Below are 20,203 nucleotides of genomic sequence, written 5' to 3'. Positions count from 1 at the left end.
CCTTCCTTCTGATCTAATGATTAGGTTGGTCCAGCAGTTAGTCCTCAAGACACTGCTGAAAGCAGTAGGAGGCCACAGAGGGTGAGCAAACCTTCTTTCATGTAGATCTGCTTTGCCGTCAGCAGTGGAGAGGCGTTCGGACTCGGGGCTGTTCACGCGGCGGTATCTTAGGGAGCGCACTTGTGCGGTAGGGGACTCCGGAGGCACTCGGACGGGGGAACTGGGGCACACGCCATTTCTCTGCTCCTCTTCCACCATGCACTGAGTCTGTAGGGGGTAAACACAAGAGAACCTCAAAATCGGACCAAAGCCATTGATTTCCTGCCCTTCTCTGTTGCTCTGTGCTTTCTTCCAGGATGCAGTTTCAGCTGCATTTTCACAATCTACACAGGCCGTGTTTGAAGGAGTGCAAGGGCCCAAGTGCCCTGGCAATTATCTAAAATAACGCGTGTGCTTTAAATCAATTCAAATATTTAAACATCTGTACACGGTGGCCTTAGCAGTTCAGTAGTTGATCCAAAGGAGTTATCATGGGCTAACCTACTGCATATACAAACCCCAACTGCTTATCCAAGATGCCTAAGATGCCCTTGACAATCTTTTCTATGCAGGGTCCAAGCATTATATTGCAATGAACATACTTTTACTTCTGATGAAATTGATAGGACTAAGCCATCTCAAAAGTCCCATGGTGCTTTGCTTTGGTGTGTGGGTTTTTTTTTTTTTTTTTTTAAATTTGGTGCTCTAAGCAAATCCCTCCAGGACATAGACTCAACCCCAACATCCGTAAGAGCTTTCCACAGACCCAAGGTCATGCAGAGACCTGAACATGCTTGTGGACGCTTGCAAGCATTGTGTGTTCATACTCTACCAGTATATATTTTCTGTTTTCACCTGGTCTTAGTGAATTTGATTTTTTTTTAATTCAGCAGCCAACAAAGGAGCCAAAGTAGGCGACTGTTAACACAGCTGGCTTCTGCCTTCCACTCTGCTTCCCCTTGGAAGAGAAGACCTGCTTAGGCAAAAGCATAGAGGCAGAATGGTGCAAGGGCTACGGCAGCAAGTCTAGGATTTGCATTCAACCCTGCTGTGCTGCCAGCCATGCCACATCAGCTTCCCCACACAGAGGCAGTGTGGTGATGTGCATTGAGGTGCCAGTGCAAGTTCCCATTACAGAGAGTGTTTTCTCTGCAGCATGCACAACATTCACTTGTCCTCTATTAATGCCAGCGGCTCTGAATGCAAGCAGGCTACTCGGTAAAATGCTGCTGATCAAGACAGTTGCATTTGTGTGTGTACTGTGTGTATGGCAAGTCAGTCAGTGTCCATCTATTAGATCTAAACCATCCAGGCTGGGTATGGAATGCATAACTAAGGAGCCTTTGCAGATAGGGGAGCGGAGGAGAACTTTCAGGCATTACAGGAAAAGCAGAATAGATGATAATGATTTAATCTGTAATCCATTCAGGCCAGGAGAAGGTTAGCGACAAAGAAGGTCATATATGTTTGTGAAAGGAGCAAAGTGCTGATGTGACTGTAGGGTAATGGGCAACTGGGTTAAGATCCAAGAGCAGAGAACTGGGGGAAGGTGTGGGAGAGAAGGAAGAGGCTTCTGAAAAAAACACAGCATGAGAACTTTGATCCAGTGGAGCAAGGAGAACCGGAAGGAGGATTTAGAAAGGTCAGTGACAGCAAGCAAGCAAACTGTCCTTTGCACAGAAATGGGAGAAGTGGGACAGAAGGAGATCTGAACTGCACGAACAGAGAAATAAGGATGACTTCAGACACGTAACGGGGAGAAAAAACATGGCAAGATCTACTCATCACCTAAATACACAGGGCAAGACGAGGAGAGCCAGAGTTACTTCTAGCGCTACAAGTCTGGAAGATGAAGGATGGGGAAGCTGTGAGTAGCAGAAGGTGTTCTACACACCATCTGCCCTTATGGTTCTTGAAGACACAAGGGATGCCTGAGAATACAAGCAGAGGTGAAGCTGTGCCCTTACGTATCAAATCTGCAGCCTCCTTTTTTTCTCCATGTGGTGACTGTGACTTAAAAACTGATTCTCTCTCAGAGAACAGACTACAGATAATAAGCCTGGCAGAGCAAAAGGACAGGTGAGAGTCAGACTCAAGATAACAAGCCTCACAGAAAGGACAGACTTCTTTAGCTTTGGAGAGCACAATGCCCCAGGCTCCAGTTCATAGACTGTGGCATAGCTACAGAGCTTCTAGGAACTAAAGTGCTCATTGCCACGCTGACTAACTCCCTAAGCTCCTTTGCCAGTAAACTGACAAGAGTGAGCAGCCTTCTTGGCAGGAGAGTCACCTGGTCATGCTGTGGATCTTGTAGAAAGCGCTCCTGCTTCTGGCTACTGTTATGACAGGGCTTGTGAATGACAGCGCTGGGTACCTAAGACCTGACGTACAACTAGCATGCACAACGGACACTTAGGATTCCCTTGCGCACACCTCAGTTTCACTGAAGAGCAGGAAGGTACCTGTGGTTCAAAGGAACAGACAAACACATAGGAGTTACCAGTATTTTTCTGTAATGCTCTTTTTTTTCTGCATGTTGTGGAAACAGAACTGTCCCACTCTCTGACAGGATTTTCTTATTTCATGTGCCTTCAAATGAGAACTTCCGGGAATGCACACACTTTAGCAGTGAGAGATGAAGAAGGGGTTTGAACTTGGTTCATAATTCTCAGTACTCGGGAATGCTGCTGGTGATGTTCCATACAGATAACACGTTGATCCAAATTATCTGCACTAGAGAATTTTAAGGCAGTTAGATGAGATTATTTCTAGTCCATGAATAATGTTTTCTCATAAGCCTAAGGATAGTGGAGATATCTACAGGCCTGAAAGAAGGACTAAATTGTTGCCAGGAGAGACTGAAGAGAATTCTGGTCAGACCCAGAAGACTGGTAGATTTAACATATTCGTTCACAAATGTCCATTAAAGACAGGTTTGTGAAGTGGATCTGATATGCCCTGATAATATTTTAAGTCTGTTTGATGAAGGTTTCTCTGCCATCAGACTCTCTATGTATCTGATGTCATGTGACATTTTTATTTTTATATGAGTTGAGATCAACACAGCAAATACTAATTTACTTACAATAAGTAAGTTGATCTAATAAATAAACTAATTGGTAGATTTTCATAATTAACATTTACTATGGAGTCATCATTTAATGGGGATGCTGCCAGGATATTAGGTAACATTTATAAGAGAGGACTGAGAAACAACTTAAGTATTACGAGGAAAACCAACTGAAGTATACACTTTATGCAAGCTAAAAAGCCTAATATGATCTTGGAATGCAGAAATATGAGAATGTTAAGTGATAGTTTCTCTCACTTTTCACAGGGGTTAAACCATCATTAGATCTTCTTCATAGATTGCCCTACCTTTAGAAAGGAAAGTTAAAAAATGGAAGAGAAAAATTAGTGATGATTCAAGATGAATATGTCCTAAAAAGACATCTCAGATTACTTTTTTTACCCAAGAGGTTAGGACACAATAAAATTTTGGTTTATCATTTCCAAACCTGGGACTATTCAGATATAGTATCAGCTATGCAAGGGCTAGAATTCCATTGCTTGAAAATCCTAGATAATGATACAGTGATTGTATGAAAGATTCACTCCAGCATTATTAGCCCCAAAATGTCACTTGCATAAAGATCCAAATTAATCCCAACAGCTTTTACTCTATGAAAAAAATTGTTTTTAATTTCCCATTTCCACAGGGAAATTCCACAGTGCTTTTTGGGCTGCATTACGTAGGATGTTACAGCAGTGGCTTCTAGCAGTCTGTCAATCCATCGCCCTAATCCAACAGCCACAGGAGGTAAGTGTTCTTTACTTTGCTGATGCTGATCCTGAGTTTGTTGCGATTCACATCTGTCTCTTCCCACACTTCAGCCTCATTGAAAGGGGTGTTTGGAGCCTGACCAAGACCTTCTGCTGGCCGGCCTGACAGGATGGGAGGAGCATTCTCTTGATCACTCAGATGTTCACCCTGAAGGACATCCTCAGTGTTCTCACGAAGCAAGTCTCCAGGTACTGGAGTGACATTAACCACCCTATGGAAGAGACAAGAAGAAAGGTACAATTATTATAACTTAAAGAAGGAAGTCTATCATACTTCCCCACAAAAATTCCTTTGCAGCTTATAGGGTATTACCAAGTTGAAAAAACAGGCAGTCCAGTATTGTCCAAGACAGGGCAACCTAAAACAGAACAGGATTCCATCGAACATACAGTCACAAAGACAGTGGGATGGATCAGTGAAACCACCTTGGGATCCATGATACACAGGCTGCAAACTTCTTCACAAGTGTCCATTACACAATATTTTGCTTAGGAGAAACTTCCCCTATTTGCATGAGCAAATGAGGATTAAGAGGTGTTATATCTTTTATCTTCTATAATATTAAGCTTTTATCTTCTACAATATCACTAAGGATTATTGTTATCCCTTAATGTCAGCCCCCTCAAAGCACCAAGAGAGACCAGTGACCTAAGCCTTATCAAATTTGTTTGGACTCATTTCCATCTCTGAGCACCAAGCCTGTGTACCTTTGCACCAGCACGTGAAACACCCCGTAAAGGTCAAGGAGCGGTGTTCGAGGGGTGGCCAGTGCAGGCACTCTGCTGTGCTCAGCTCACTATCAACCACAAACCCACCCCACAGCAAGGCAACAACTCTCTCACAGCCGGGGCTCTCACAGAAGCTCCAGCCATGTGGGCCATGCCATACGCAAATATACAAGCACACGGGCTCCATCAATCCTGGCCAAAGGCCTCCAGACATCCCTTGGTGTGACTCCAAACCACACACTCATCCCCAGTCGAAAATGTGTTTTCAGGACAGCAAGGGTCTGAGCTTGGGTTCCACCACCTTAGACATATGTTAATATATATCAAGTACAATCAAGTGGTGGCTGCCATGCAGCTCCAACTTCCCAGGATCATAACGGCCTTGAAGTCTTTCAAAAATGAACTTGTTACTAAGCTTGTTACTAAGGACGTCCATAGCCTGACTGGTGCAAGCGCAATACTCACCCAAACATGGCTGCTGTTTGCCTGGTGTTTTGCTGTGGTGGAGTGGAGGTGCTAGTGGACAACAAGATATCTGTACCAGCCTTCTCCCAGTCAAAGGCTTCGTTTTCAGTGATGCCTCTTTCTTTCATGCTGTTCTCGAAAACGGACATGATTAGCTGGAATAAATTTACAAAAAAGATTTATGTGCTGATGGTGGCTCTCACAGAAAATCCAAAGTATGAGCATGAGGACCAAGTGCAGCTTATAATTTCCATCTTGCCTATGAAAGGTACCAAGAAATGAAAGCAAATGTCATAAAATCTTATCAGTTGTTTCTGAGGCTGGTTTTGGCTTGGCAACTGAAATTTCTTTAAATCTACAAAAGAAGTGCATGCAACATTTTGACACTGATTCGATGAAATCTTGCAGTTGGCTTGTTACTCCAACTCTGAAGCCTTAACTTCAGCTCAGCTTTCCTATAGGTTAGACACATGCAGCATAGTACATTTGATATGCAGAGTTCAAGGGATGCCAGAAGACATAAACACAACAGGAAAAGACAGTCCCAGGATGCAGACTCGTTGCAGTGCTTAGTCAGGAGCCCTGTGATATGCTTATGCACGATGTGCCCTGTCACATTTGGCTGCAGAAAACAAAAACCATAAAAGGGATGGTAAGTTTTGTTTATGAGATGGCAGGTACAAATGCTCCTGCTTGACATGGTTTATGCTTGTTGCTTTCTAAGAACAGATAGTCTTTAGGAGAGAATAAAACTATTAGCAGCAGTGCTGCGTGCATCAATGCGTTACCCAGGGAAATCTGCTATTCTGCTGTCAAAGGGAAACTGGACGCTATGGGCCAACACAGCCATGTGTGATGTCCTGCATTTCCAATAAATGTATTCAGCTAAATAATGCAGAACTGAGAGGATTCAGCCAAAAGTCTATACGGAGAGAGAATATGGTGACAATTACATGTATTGCTAAGTTATGAATAAAAATTACCACGAGCAAATCCCGTAGTTCATGTTTATGTTCCAGTTCTGTTTATCAGCGTGATCAGGCAGCCAGGAAAGCCTGCCATTTCCTAGCACCCTCCACCAAACTACAGTAAAATATTTATTTGCAGCTTTCAGTTGAGCCATCTTTTTCCTCCTTTTTGTGACCTAGAATTAGGTGCTCCACTCCTGAAAAGCCACTACTTTGGATTAAAAGAGTTTCTAGAGTAGACTGTCAGTCAGACCAAGGAGCAGGTAACAACTCTCCAGAGAGTGGACGTGACATGGCAGTGGTAGCAGCATCTTCGATTTGAAAGGGATTTTACTGTTGTGACAGTTTAATATGATAGGACTGTATTTCTGTTTGTTAGCCCAATGTCACAATGCCCCCTTTCACCTCTGATAGAAACGGGAGTTGTGTCGCTGGTCATTGGCAGGGAATTTCTTGCTCAAAACTCAGTGTGAGTAACTAAAGGGTCACAGCCTTGCTTTTTAGTAAATGCATTTCTGGTATTTAGTAACCTTAGATGGATGTTTTCCCATGAATTCACCTAATTACTTACTGAATACTTAAGTTTTTGGACCACACGTATGCCAAAGAATGCACCACGTATGTGAACTGTTTTCTTTGCTCATTCCAACCTGCCACCTGCTAATTTCATTTGGCAGTTCCTCATTTTCGTATCAGAAGCAGCCAGAAACAATCATTCTACATTCACTTCTTGCCATGCTGCCTTTGATTTTAAAGATATCATGTACGTGGCAGTCCTTTCTTTTTCTCAGAGTGCTTTTTCTCAGACTGTCCTAGTCTAATCCATCTTTCCATATCTGGAAGTGAATCCATCTCTATTTCCCTACAACTCCTCTGACTTCAAGATATCCTTTTTTGAGATGGAGGAATGGTACTACACACAGTATTTAAGAGTATGCCTCACACAGATTAACGTGGTAGTTTAAGGATATTTTCTGTTTACCCTCTCATTATCTAATTGTTCCTAGGATTATATTTGCTTTCTGACTGCTACTTTGGCAAGGATTAGCATCAAATGTATTTTAGAAATTAATATCCCCACATTCTTAAAGACTCCTTCCAAGAACTCCACGCATTTGTAGACAGATGCCCTTATAAAAGCCATACTGACTTCTCCTCGTTAGATCATCCTCACCCATCTGTCCGCTAATCCCAGCCTTTATCACAGTTTCTGACTCTCTGTCAGAGACTGGTATCTTCTGAAGTCATTTAAAAATTGGTACTACTTCTGCCACCTTCCATTCCCTTGATACTGAAGCAGCCTGAAGGAAGAAACCACACACTAAAATTAGAAGTTCAGCTGTCTTATTCTTAGCGTTCCTTCATACTGCCAAGGACCTACTCAGTCAAAACAACTTCCGTTACTTTCTGCTGTAATGTCTTCTGTAACGCTTGCATTCGACTCTGCAGGCCACCAACCTTGTGGTCCACTTATTCAAACCACCTCTTTCCGATCTGGCTGTGAAGACATTATGAGAGACTGTGTAAAGTCAAGGTAAATCTCAGTCACTGCACTCTCTGAGTCCGTAGAAGTGACCTCCTTACAGAACGCTGGTCAGGTATGCTCTACCCTGGATAAATCCGTGCTGGCTCTTCTCAGTTATTTCATAATGAGCCCAGCATCCCTCTTAGCCAGAATATAATGCTCACCATAGCTATGCCTGTATACACCACTCCATTAAGAATTTTTTTGTGTGTATACCATGGGCACCTATGGGAGGCAATAGCTACAGATGCACATCAGATCCTCTTCCCTATCTACAGGGTATGCAGAGATCCATAGCACCCCAGCAAGAAGAAACACAGAATTTTCCCTTGGAAGGTTATCAGAGTTGCAGGAGAATGTTATTGAAACCGGGGCAGAGCCCAGAATGGATCAGCTTTGCCCCTTCAGGGCTGTTCAGATTCTTCAGCGTCCTATTGGGCCAGATGTAAAAACAGACAGGCATAAGCAGTAAAAAAAATACATTGGATAAACCAAACTGTGGCACAGCAATGGGAATCAGGGAACTCTCGTGGTTCCTTTCCATCCCTAGCACTGGATGAGGACTCATGACTCAGTAGATGTAGGCTGGTGAGGGCACGGCTTGTCAGGCCACGTGCCAGGCCTAGGTCGTGTCACATGAGAACACGTCAACTTCCACAAGGCACTGTGCAATTCCACTCAGAGTATCAAAATCACTAGTGGGATAAAGGAGAGGCCCAACATGTTTCTCTATTAAAGATGATAATGTCCATGAGGACATGAAGCTTAATTGCCTATTCTGTAGTAGCATATCATGTTCCGGGCTGATGCCTCATAGAACGAGAGAGCAGCAGCCAATTGTGCAGAAATTATCTATTAAACTGTCATGATAGATCTTGTCAAATGCTTTCTCCTGGCCAAGGTTCAGGAAATGAATCCCAGTCAATCCTGAAAAAACAGATGAAAAGGTCCCAAGAGAGTTATGGATTATCCAGATCCAGATGCTCGACCCTTGAATTATTTGGGGCTCATCTAAAAAGATGGAATTTTTCAGCACAAACCTCAGGTGTTGTAAGTTGCTCTTGCTCGAGTTTCCAACGTGCACTCTAATCCTCAACACAGTACTGAAGGATAAATATGAGGCATGCTTCTTAATGGGCAGAAGTCCCCTTTTGACACGGGAATGCTCCTGAGACGTGTTTGTAAGCCCTAGAGGGATGCCAGGGGAGAAAACACTAAGCCTATGATGGAAACTTCCAGTAACTTGGCCAGCATGAGAGCGCTCAAACTGGCCCTGGTTGTCCACAGGGAGTCTTTCCCAAATGCCCTGATAATATCTGTTATTGACTGGATCTGAAAGGAAGAGGTCCATGTACAAAGCTCTCACCGTCCCACATCTGCTCTGAATGTGTAAAAGACAGCCATTCTCTTATACAATCACATGTCATGTGATCAGTTCTTAGATGAAATGCAATTCACAATCCACCAGCTGACGGAATCTGATGGGTTCCCAGGCAAAGGCACCCCTGTTTCTATCATCTTCCAGGATCAAAGGTCACCATTCCTTTTCTGATGCTCATTGCTTCTGGGGAGAGAAGCCAGCCACCTCCCCAACCATACCTGAAACTACCCCGCTACTGCTTGGACCCAGTATGCAACTGTAGATGAAAAGATTGTTGTGCACCTTTGTCACATCCTATTTCACTATGCCAGGGAAAAGGCGTGTCTCTCTTCCTGTCAGATGAGTCAGAAAACCGCCAGACGTTGATCTAATGCCCACATCCTCCTGATGGGAAAGTGCTAGAAGTTTGATCCTAACCATGAACCAATACTGACCATGATCTGTCAGAGGGACTGGCCTGGTGTCAGAGGCCATGAACCCAAGAAGTGCAAAAACATAAGGTGTAAGTAAGATCCAACATATGACAGCTCCTCTATTTCATTCTACCATCATTTTCTTCACCTACATCTAGGCAAAGCTTGTGCCATCTATCCATCAGAGCAGTGGTCTCCAGTCACACTTAGTCTTCAGTTACAGCCTGGTATCTGTCTTTTGACATGATCTCCAGCCCAGAATTGTGAGAAAATCACCACTCAGCATGAAGTGTGCTTCGGAGGATGTATAAGGGAAGGCAGATGACTACCAAGAAATGCTTTTTGATGACTTGGCCTTTGGGGATAGTTGTCAATAGTTAAGAACCAGACCCTTCCCATGGATCTGGAGCCACAGACTGTGAGGAACCTTCACTGCCACAGGTGCTAGGTCCAGGAAGAACAGGCTCACCATCCCATCAGCTTCAAGGCTCAGCTAAGATTACTGGCTAAGAAAGAGTGAGCCTGCTGCAGAGTAATCCCCTTTTCCCCCAAGGCAGGTCACTACTTCAACACTGCAGAGCATCAGCTGTAGTCCTGAGTGTCAGCAATGTTATTTTCGGTGCATTAAGGAGAATTATGATCTTCCCAGTCAGAGCTGGTAGGTGAAAATACAGTAGTGTGATTACTTAATCGAGGCAAATGAGAGATAATTATGGTGGCTAACAAGTGCAAAAAAGAAAAAAACCAATCACACAGGGGCAATAGTGTGAGTAGGAGAATTGTAAAACTAGGAGACAGAGAGGAGAGAATTCACTCCAAGACAGGAAAAGCCATAAGCCAGACTAGGGGGCAGGGTGGGGAGGAATGAGAGAGAGAGAGAGAGAGAGAAATAGCTCTGAGCAGTAGGACTGGGAGGTTTTGTTTGGTTGGGGTTTTTTTTGCCTTTTTCTGGTTGTTATTTTCTGCTTTTGATTTTTTTTTTGAGGAGTGTTGTTTGTTTTTAAACAATAATACAGAGAAGGAGGGGTGGGAAGGTCATGGGGTCATTGAGATGAAGCATCTGCATTGCCTTCCACCCCTAAATCTGTTTCCTGTGACAGTGAAAAGATATCTGAAGATAGCAGATGCAGCTGCTTCTTCCTTCACACAACAGTTGAGGTGTGCTGCACAATGGTGGCAAAGGCTATTGGTATATGTCACTCTCTCCCTTTCCCATCCTTCACACTAGTGTATCTCCTTAGATGGACAATCCCAGATGCTGATGGTGGCAGAGATGAAGGAGAAGGCTGCCAACTTCAGGGCAGGAACCATGTGGAGCAAGGAGGACAGCAGCAGCGGCCAGTCCCCTATTGTCTGTCCCTGTTTACAAAGGAGCAAGAAAGGTGGGGCAGATCCAGTACGGCTCTTCTTACATTCATGTCTGGCCTCTTTCTAAAGCCAAAAGCATCCTATGATATCCAGCATCCTGCAAAGCCAGAAGACATACATCAGAGAGGTAATACATCAGAATTAGAGAGGTAACACATCAGAATTCCGACAGCGAGGGAGGAGGGAGCAGTCAGAATGATCTCATCGGATGCTCACATGCAGTGTTTATGCATCACTCCTCACTTCAAAATGATGGAGGTGGGAGAGGATTTTATCAAAAGTTCATGCTACTGCAAAAGAAGCCAAAGCTTTACTTGGGACACGGAGATGGGAGCAACTAAAACTGCATTGCCACTGGATAGACCAGAATATTAGAAAGTCTTAAGGATGGAATAGAACATGGTAACTGCAGTTTATCACTTCATGGGCTACATACATCTTGAACATGCAATGCTGGCACGTCCCCACCTCATAACGGCACATCTGCACAAAGTTCAGAGTAGGACGCAAACCAAAGGTGTGGAAGGGTCTCCTTCTGGGCAGAAAACAAGTTAAGTGGACTGGGATCCTTCAGTCTGGACAAAAGAGTAACTGAAGAGCTACACCATGGAGGTCTGTAAGATTCCCTGTGTCTGGGAAGCGGGAGAAGGGCTAGGAACCAGTGTTCACAGTTATGTCCCAGAGGTCAGGGGCATTAAAGAAGGCTGGCAGGTGGCAAGTTTACAACAAACAGAAAAAAGCAGTTCTTCTCACAGCAAGCACTTAAACTGTGGTGCCTCCCTGTTACATGGGAGATGCTAAAGGTTTACAGAAATTCAGGATGAGATTGGACAAGTTCATGTAAGACAAATTCATTGAGGGTTATGAAATAGAGACATTTTTGATTAGGAGATTCTTGGGCCTCAAGGATCCTTGATTTTTGAGAGTTTTCTAGGGAAACGTTACTGAATGTTTCCTTTCATAATCTTCCCACAGCCAGCACTGTTGGAGACATGCTACTAGGCCAGACAAACCTTTTCTCCAGCCCAATGAAGCTGCCTTTTCATGGTAATTTCTCTCCAAGAGGAGAACTCAGAGGCCAACTACAACTGGGTAGCTATATGAAACACCATGCCACAGGACAGCATTCAGAGTCATAATCCTCACCTGGTGACTGAAATATATTGAAGAGCTAAGAAGGGAAATGGTGAACTGTAACTTCAAATTATATTCATGTGTGTTTTATTCTTGTTCTAATCTTGTCATTCCAATTTTTAAATAAACCATTTCTTTACATATTAGTAGATGTTTTTCCTCAGTTTCCTGAATTTCCCTGAGGGCCTGGTACTGGTGACGATGCCCTCTGATATACTTCTTAATCTTTCACAGTAACAGATCCAAATAAATCAATGTGATGACATCTCTAGAGCTAAGATGTTTGGAGAATTTGCTGGCTGGAATAGGCCTCCAACTCAAGCTAGAAGAATCAATGTTTGCTGGCAAACTGCAGGTGACAGACTTTATGGGGAGTTCCCTTTTGGAGAATTCTTCCCAGAGCTGCACCTGCAAGAAACTGAAGGCAAAGAGGCAATTCACAGTTTCAGACAAATTCCCTACTCTGAAAAAGCTGTTTGTGATTTGTACTGCACTAAATATGTCTGGAAACATCTCCTTCCATTTCCATATCAAGGATGACTTTTCAGTACTGATAGGGCAAAATTACTTTAAGATGGAATAGAATGTAGGAGGATGTAGGTTCAAAAGGAGCTTTGGAGATCTCCAATTGACCATCTGCTCAGACCAGGGCTAACTGCAAAGTCAGATCAGGTTCCTCATCCAGTCAACTTCTGGAAAATCCCAAGGATGGAAATTCCATAGCTTCTCTAGGTAGCTGTTCTGTAGTTAAGAACTGTCATTCTGATTTTTTTTCCTCCTAGACTTAGTCACGATTTCCCTTGCTGCCTCTGAGGGAAGTCTGCCTCTATTGTCCCCACAACTGTCCTTGTGGCAGTGGAAGACCACAATCAGATCCCCTCTTTGACTTTTCCTCTCCAGTCTAAACACGTCCAGCTCCCTCAGCATCCCCTCAGGCCACCTCCATCCCACTACAGCCCTCCATCTTAGTGGCAAATGTTATTTTTCCATGGCACTACCCAGAAAGTATTTGCCCCCTTTTTTTAAAAACAAAGAGAGCTGTGGTTGCTGTGCTGCAACACGTACGTGACTAAAATACCAAGACATTGTTGGAGAGAGTTTGCTGGAACACCCTCCTACCATTTTCCCACTCATCTGATGCACTATCAACAGGAGCAGGCAGTCATATAAGACTGCACAGATCTGCTAACCAAATGTTGTTTTTCATCATTCTGGCTTTAATGTACAGAGAAAACCACCATGATAAAAAGGGACACAGCACCAAGTCACCTCAGTTATACTGTTAGATGAGCTACTGTAAGTGATCACATATATACTGATAGCAAATGGGAGGAAAAAATACGTTAAGATGAATATTCAAGAAAGAGAGAATAATAGTTGAGGCCCATGTGAGTCTGCATGAAAACAAAGGGGTTGGGGCGCACCGTTGAGCTGTTGACATAGGCTCCTTGCAGACTTCGGCGAGCTGTGCTAAAGTTCGGTCACACTTCAAGTATCTCAAAACTTTTGTGTTTTAATTAAAGTCAAAAGTACTCTATTGCTTGGGAAGAACTTATGTTCTGGAGTACAGGATTATTTTGGACAGGGTGGTGGAAAGAGAAGAAAAAGCTTTTGAGATGAAGACTGTACAGTCCAACCTTCTCCTCCTGGTCCTAGGAATGGTATTCCTCAGCCAGATATGAACATGTGCATGGAAATGATAGAAAATCCAAATTCCAGTCCAGAGTGCCATGCATCAGCTTGGTAACAAAGGAAGGCTCCTACCTGATAGTCTGGCTTAGTGAAGTAGTCTAGGCTTGCAATGTGATCCAGAAAAAGGTGGAACTCTGAAGGCATGTGTTTTAGCAGCATGCGGTGTTCATACTTTTCTTTGATCATGCCAACCTGCTCCTGGAAAAAAGAAGATATCTCAGAGACAAGAATCTCTTCTATTGCTTCATATTCTTACAGTCTTATGATTCCTGGAATATCATCTATTCTTATAATTCCCAGAACATGGCCTCTTCTTAGACCCAGCACTGTGTCTACACACTTCTCCTGTTCAGTGTCCCCTGCAAAACAAGATTGATCACTGCAGACAAAGGTCAAAGGGCAACCCCAAGTCCCATTAGCAGAACCTTCTGCACAGGTGACTTTTTTCTTTTCAGGGGTTTTACTCTCTAGCACAAAGTATTTCCAAGACAACATGAACAGTTAACTTTATTCTGTTTAACTCGCCATTGCAATTCCCATTTGGCTTGTTTGGCATGACAAAGCATTATCCTCCTGCCTTTCCAAAGACTCTGTTTATTTGTCAAAAGGACAGCTCAGCCTCTCCACTTTTCCTGTTTGCTTTGCCAGAACGAAGTCGAAGTTGCTTGATCAAATACGACTAACAACATGCATAAGAAAACGTCTAGCTACTCCAAAGACAACAAGCTCCACACACAAAAGCAGGCTAGCATCTTATAGCAAGATCCGATGAAAAGCAGGCTCTGGCTTTACTTCAGCAAAAAGCTGCACTGAGCTGCAAGAGGAATAGTAACAGTCACAATAATGAAAATGTAGCACCCTATCATAAGCACAGACACCCGGTTTCCTACCTTATCTTTGATCTTTCGCCATGGAAGCTGACCAACCGCAAACTCCACCAGCATGTAAAAGAGGGACCACAGATCATCATGTCTACCCATCTCCTGGAGAAAAGAGAGACGAAGACTGAGGAGCAAAGTTCCATGCTGCTCAGTAGTCCAGGTGTGCTCTCCAGACAAGCTACCTCATTTTACAAAGCAGGAAGAGAAGTCATACTTCCCATTCAATGAGTAAAGAAGCCAGATTAAAGACTACAGATGTAAAACCAAGCATTAATTAAACTTGGCAATGTCAATATAGTCACCTGAGTAACCCAATTAGCTTTCCTTTTTGTAGAGTGTTTTATCTATACAACAAAGCACAAGTTTTCCATAGGATTCTCCCTCACTGAGTATACAGCAGTGGAATATTTGTTTATGGCAGTGGAATAACCTAGGTTTAAGACAAAAACCCAAACAGTGTGTAGAAAGTATTTTTTTATTATTATTTGTAAGCCAAATATCATTCAAACTCTTCTCACAAGACAGCTCAAGGGTTTTTGTGGAACACGTCTCATCAAGCACCACAACAATTCAGAGATTTATAACATTGCCACATACTGCTCTCCTCCTGGCCTAGCAAATGGGAAATTGATACATGGAGATTAAGGCTGAAATTGTCAAAGCACATGAAGTCATTTTTGGTGCTCAACATCCAATGTCTAGAACATGATTTCTCAGAAGAGCAGGCATTATACAGCAATTGTGTGTAAATATTCCTTTAGCCAATGCCAGCTATAGCTGGCACTATCAGCTCTTCCAAAAATTACACCTGTTTTCACAGTGTCTCCCATGAAATAAAATTAATTCATGATGGCATCCAACTACCCTTCCCACATCCCACTTTCCAACTTCTGCAGGCAATAACTTCTTTCCCTTAAAACACCTTTAAACTGTCATCCTGCAGACTCATCCCAAATAAGGTCAGATACCTGGAGGTAATTAGGAGGGCTGATAGTTTCCATCTGGGTAGCACTTAGCAGCAGAGCCAGAGCACTTACGGTTTACTGACTACAGAGGAACATTACCAAAATAGGACAAACCGTGTTTTGAGAAGAATGTTGAATGAGACTTCTGGAAGCGTTTAGAATGAAACAGGCCAGACACTATGTAAATAATGGCCCTTTCCAGAGAAAAATAAACCTAGCTTTCAACTAGGTGGCTCTTTGCCTGATGGCATGATGTTAATATTAAAAATTCTAGGTGGAGAATAAATTTGGGGACCTGGCGCTTGACAATTTACAGCCAAGTTTTGCTAGAAACTAGCAGCAAGCAGGCTGGCACCTAACCTGATCTCCACTTCAGTGTGTTGGAAGTTTTTTTTTTGCCCCTTGAAAAGTGTCTGATAATGGAATAATTACAAGTATTAAGGCTACCAACTAGAGAGGTTCCAATAACTGAATCATAATTTTGATTTCACAGTCAACAGCCTCGATCACCTAATGCAATTCTCTCTGTTACAGTAACTTCTGTAAGTAACAAAACAGAACTCAGGCCTCTTACTCCTCTGCTCCTGAAAAGAGGTTCTTGAGGAGAAATAGCCTTGCTGTTAACTCCTTATAATCCAAAAATACTCACTCGGTTTTTGTGTGCATTCACCGAAGCATAGCGGACTGTTCCTCGAAAGCCAGCAACATTGCGAGGCTGAAGGGAGAGAACAGAAAATCTCAGAGACAGAGTGGATTACAAAGGCCCCTGTGCTGCTAACTCCTGAGAACTTCTCGTGTACACTGTTACTTCGTGTGTACCCAAGAGGTACAAAGCTCCTACTGCCTTCATCTGCTCTAGCAAGCAGCCAAACGGACAGCATTCTCCAATTCTGCATTTCTAGAGAAGCTTATTTTACAGAGAGGGCAAGAAGGTTAGAGTGACAGGTTAGAATAGTAACAGTCTAGGCATAGAGCTAAGAACATTATCCAAGATTTCCTTTTTAAACTCCAGGTCAAGGGAAAAGCTGGTAAAGAAGCGCAAGTGCAAAACTGAGTCTTGAATAACATGAGCTAAGCAAAGCCTGAGGGCAGCCTGGTCAGGACAAGAACAGGGATCCCCTACTCTGACCCAGGGCAATGACCATACCCATTTGCTGACACTCCTTGTCAACACCCTCGGTTAGATTTCAACAAATTAAGAACCTCTGACTTCCAGAGTTCTTGCCTTTCCCCCCCCCACCGCCCCTCCCCCCCAGATTCTTCCCAGTATAAAACTCCCTAAACTGTGAATCTTTATTTTCTCTTTCTGTGATTCTCTTGTTCTTTGCCTCCTCAGGAAGCGAAGGTTTGATACAGCGGCCCTGGGAAGAAGGCAGTCCTCTGTGACTATTCCTCTTGAGCCGGAGGCTTCTCTGTTCCAGGGGCTGAGCAGCATTTCCAACTCTTCCCACTGCTGCCTCCACAAGAACATCAGACCATATGAGTTCACTTACTGAAGATGTCATTGCTCTGAAAAGATTGCATTTAAATAATGACATCCACCAAAACCTTTCAGCTTAGCTAGAAGCATCAGAGTTAAGAGCAGTGCTTTCCAAAATTCACGTGGCAAAACCAGGTTCAGACCCAGACATCTTCCACCATAAAGCAAAGAACTAACCACACGCACAATTAAGATCCTACTCTTGCAGAAATTTGAGCACATTAATAACAACTCTACTTGGGTAACTTGCCCACTTAGGTCTGTTGAGTCATGTTTGTTCTTTCAGCTGTGCCTATGCTTTCAGAACTAAGCCTAAAACCCTGTACTTTCATTCTAGGGCACCCTTCTCTCAGATTAAACATGTACAATTCACTTGCTTCCTTTTGGGAACAGGGAAGTCGCTCAGAGTTTCAATAGAAAAAATAAAGCTTCCAAGTTTTTAAGCAAGCTCACCAACACTGGGCCACGCATACACACCTGAATGGTGTATAATGCAGCTCCTAAGTTATAGTGACTTCATGCAAAAAAAGCTACAAGTCTACCTTACAGCTTTTTTACATCAGTCAAATATCCACAAGGAGAGCCGTATGCATGTCCCATGCAGTGTTTAATTTTGTGGTACAGCAGCTTGAGCTATAAGCCGCTTATTTAGCAGCACGTAATAGCTGAGGTACTGTACCTCAACTGAGGTCACGTACCGCATTCCTCCTGGAACATACATTTAGGATTCCCACCGACAAATGACTGCAAAATATTTTCCAGAATTCCAGTGAATTCACTGATGTGAGTTCCTGAAAAGCGTAATACTGGCCACTGGAATACATCTGTTGGAATCAGCTATCACCACAAATGTCCTCCACATACTCAAAAGCAAGAGGACATTCCTCTTTTCCAAGATGAGTGGAAGCTACTGTGTTTGGATGCTTTTCATGAGTCGTAAAAAAAAGTGTTGTGGACAATTCTAGTGTGAAACCTGTCATGTTTTCAGAACAAACATTGTTCCACGTTTGCAGTCCATGGCAGTTTGTCTTTCCTGTTCTTTTCCTACTTCAGTGTCTTCAGTTATCAGCTGTGCACGTACTGAGTCAAGTGCCACATGTGCCAGCTTCAGAACGGTTGGCAACGCCTCTGAAAATCTTTTTAGATCAATACTTACTATTTCTGGCAGACAGGCTATCTTTGCAGTCTTTAACTACCTCTATTCTGAAACCAACCCTAGGCAGTTTGCAAATGTATTCTCCTCCTCTTTCAGAAGCAAACCAAAAGCCCATCCATCTTTTAACTGTGCATCCGTTCCACAGCCAACATGACACTTCACCAAACCAGTCCTGCAGCTGAACCCCAAGGGCTCTCTCTCCAGTCCTCTCTTGTGGCACCTCCGCGAAGGGAGAGCACTGCAGCTGAGCAAGACACTGTGACTGTTCTGACAGGATGTTTAGAGCTTTGGATAAAATAGGCAGATGCTACCTGTGTGAACAGCATCTTTTTCTCGTAAATATGGTTAAAAGAAGGAAAACCTTTAACTGCCCTGCCAGTCACAAGGCAAACAGTCATGCGTTTTGACTGTGTCACTAATCACTGCAAACAAATGACTGTGGAGATACCTTGGTTTTCATCCAAACAAACAGCTCCTGTCTGAGCATTTATTGTAGCACATGCGGTATATCCAACTGTTACTGACTTATCTTCTGAATTCATCAACATTCATTTTCCAGATGATTTCTTTACACACTTCATTTTTATCAGGTAATAAATATCACCCAATAAATATCACCCCACCACTGCATTGCCCAGCAGTGGAAAAGATATCCTGGATAAAGCATCCTCGCTGTCCAGATGAGTCCGTATTTGACAACTGAAATTGTAGTAGTTAGGAGCTTCAGACCATGCAATCATATATAACCCAACTGATTTGAATCCCAAAAATGCTAAGAAGGTAATAACCTAGCAAGCTGTAAAACAATTTTAAAAGTTGTGATTTATTTTTTATTTTTTTCCACATCAGTATTACTATCAGAAATGTTACTCAGGGTAAAGTACATCTCCTCCTGCATTCAGATTGTGTCTAGCACAAAGATATTTATTACACCCAGCTGTCAGGGAGATGACAGAGATATGAAGTATATTGCACTGTGTTAGAAGCTTGGTTTAAAATGAGTTTTAGCATGGGACAATGTGTTAGATGACTAACACAGAGCAAAAATTATACTCTCTGTTCCTTTCAATATACTAGCAGCATATATCACCTCACAGAGACAGAATTAGGTAACAAAATCCTGTGCAAAGTGGATGCATTGCTCCAAACCGTGCTCTTTTGCACCAGGAGCTTTTCATCATTCCCCAGTTCAAACACTCACCATCATTTGTATTTTAAGCGCCAACAGCCTCTCCCTTATGATTCACATGAAGTCTGTCTTTCCTGTATATGCTCCCCTTATTACAGGAGTGCTAGTATTTCCTCATTAATCTGAATCCCTGCCCGTTACACCACATTCATATGTACAGATTAAAATTTTTCCTCTTGCCTCCCTGGTCCCTAGTTTGAAATTTTGAATGTCCCAGCTTTCAGCTTCCTTTCTAAAAACTTGTATTTGGATGCCAGTACTTTCCTCCTGACATTTCTTATGCCTGTGGCACTCTCATGGAACATGATTACTGGTTCCTCCCCAGCTTTCTGGAAGCCTCTACAAACACCTCATGAGATCCACCACCCTTGTCTCCAGCAGGCCTGCCGTTATCCAAGATCATTAACCCACCTCTCCTGGAAACAGGAAAAGGATTTCCAGCAGTAAGAAAATGAAAAGAAAGTTAGCACAGATCAAAGAGAAGGTGGTAAGGGGAGAGACGAAATGCCAGAGATCATGGGAAGCACTTGGAGATATATCTTGGATTGAAAATGACTTGTTGGAAAGGTTGGGATAAAAGGAAAAGTGAGAGGAAGTTTAAAGTGAAGTAAAAGGAAGCATCTCTGTGACTCCTAGGAATTTCCTGCTTCAATCATTTAGGCTTATGGGGGACATGCAGGCATATGCATCTCCACCTCTTCTGCAGAGACAAATTCTGCACCTCTCGTAAGCGTTTGGACTTGCTAGTTTAAACAGCAGCACTTTGCAAAATCATTAATGACAGCAGCACATTTTATCCCGATGAGGAGTCGGAAAAGAACAGAGGAAACTGGAGCCAAAAATGTAAGACGAGAAAGGTCCCCTCCCCTTGCCTCCGAAACCACAGAAGTGACAAGAAGTCACAGTCTCTGGCACCACCCAAATGTCTGCCAGCCCCTCAGGCAGAATCCCAAGTGTTCTAGGCCTCTGCGTCAC

The 20,203-nt window shown here is 43.1% G+C and overlaps 1 protein-coding gene across 1 annotated transcript in view; it reads right to left on the bottom strand.

Moving 5' to 3' along the window:
• Positions 1 to 20,203, bottom strand: part of TTBK1 (tau tubulin kinase 1) — an 89,618-nt gene that overhangs the window by 32,177 nt on the left and 37,238 nt on the right. The window contains exons 7-12 of the mRNA XM_010161128.1: positions 16,053 to 16,118; positions 14,448 to 14,540; positions 13,630 to 13,755; positions 5,077 to 5,231; positions 3,875 to 4,094; positions 92 to 267 (exon numbers count right to left, since the gene is read on the bottom strand). Of these exons, the coding sequence (XP_010159430.1) occupies positions 92 to 267; positions 3,875 to 4,094; positions 5,077 to 5,231; positions 13,630 to 13,755; positions 14,448 to 14,540; positions 16,053 to 16,118 (836 nt within the window). The remainder of the gene's footprint in view (positions 1 to 91; positions 268 to 3,874; positions 4,095 to 5,076; positions 5,232 to 13,629; positions 13,756 to 14,447; positions 14,541 to 16,052; positions 16,119 to 20,203) is intronic.

Source organism: Eurypyga helias, unplaced genomic scaffold (genome assembly GCF_000690775.1).
Source record: "Eurypyga helias isolate BGI_N326 unplaced genomic scaffold, ASM69077v1 scaffold12851, whole genome shotgun sequence".
Taxonomy (NCBI): domain Eukaryota; kingdom Metazoa; phylum Chordata; class Aves; order Eurypygiformes; family Eurypygidae; genus Eurypyga; species Eurypyga helias.
Note: the sequence above shows the minus strand (reverse complement) of the source record. Positions and strands in the feature narration are given on the sequence as shown.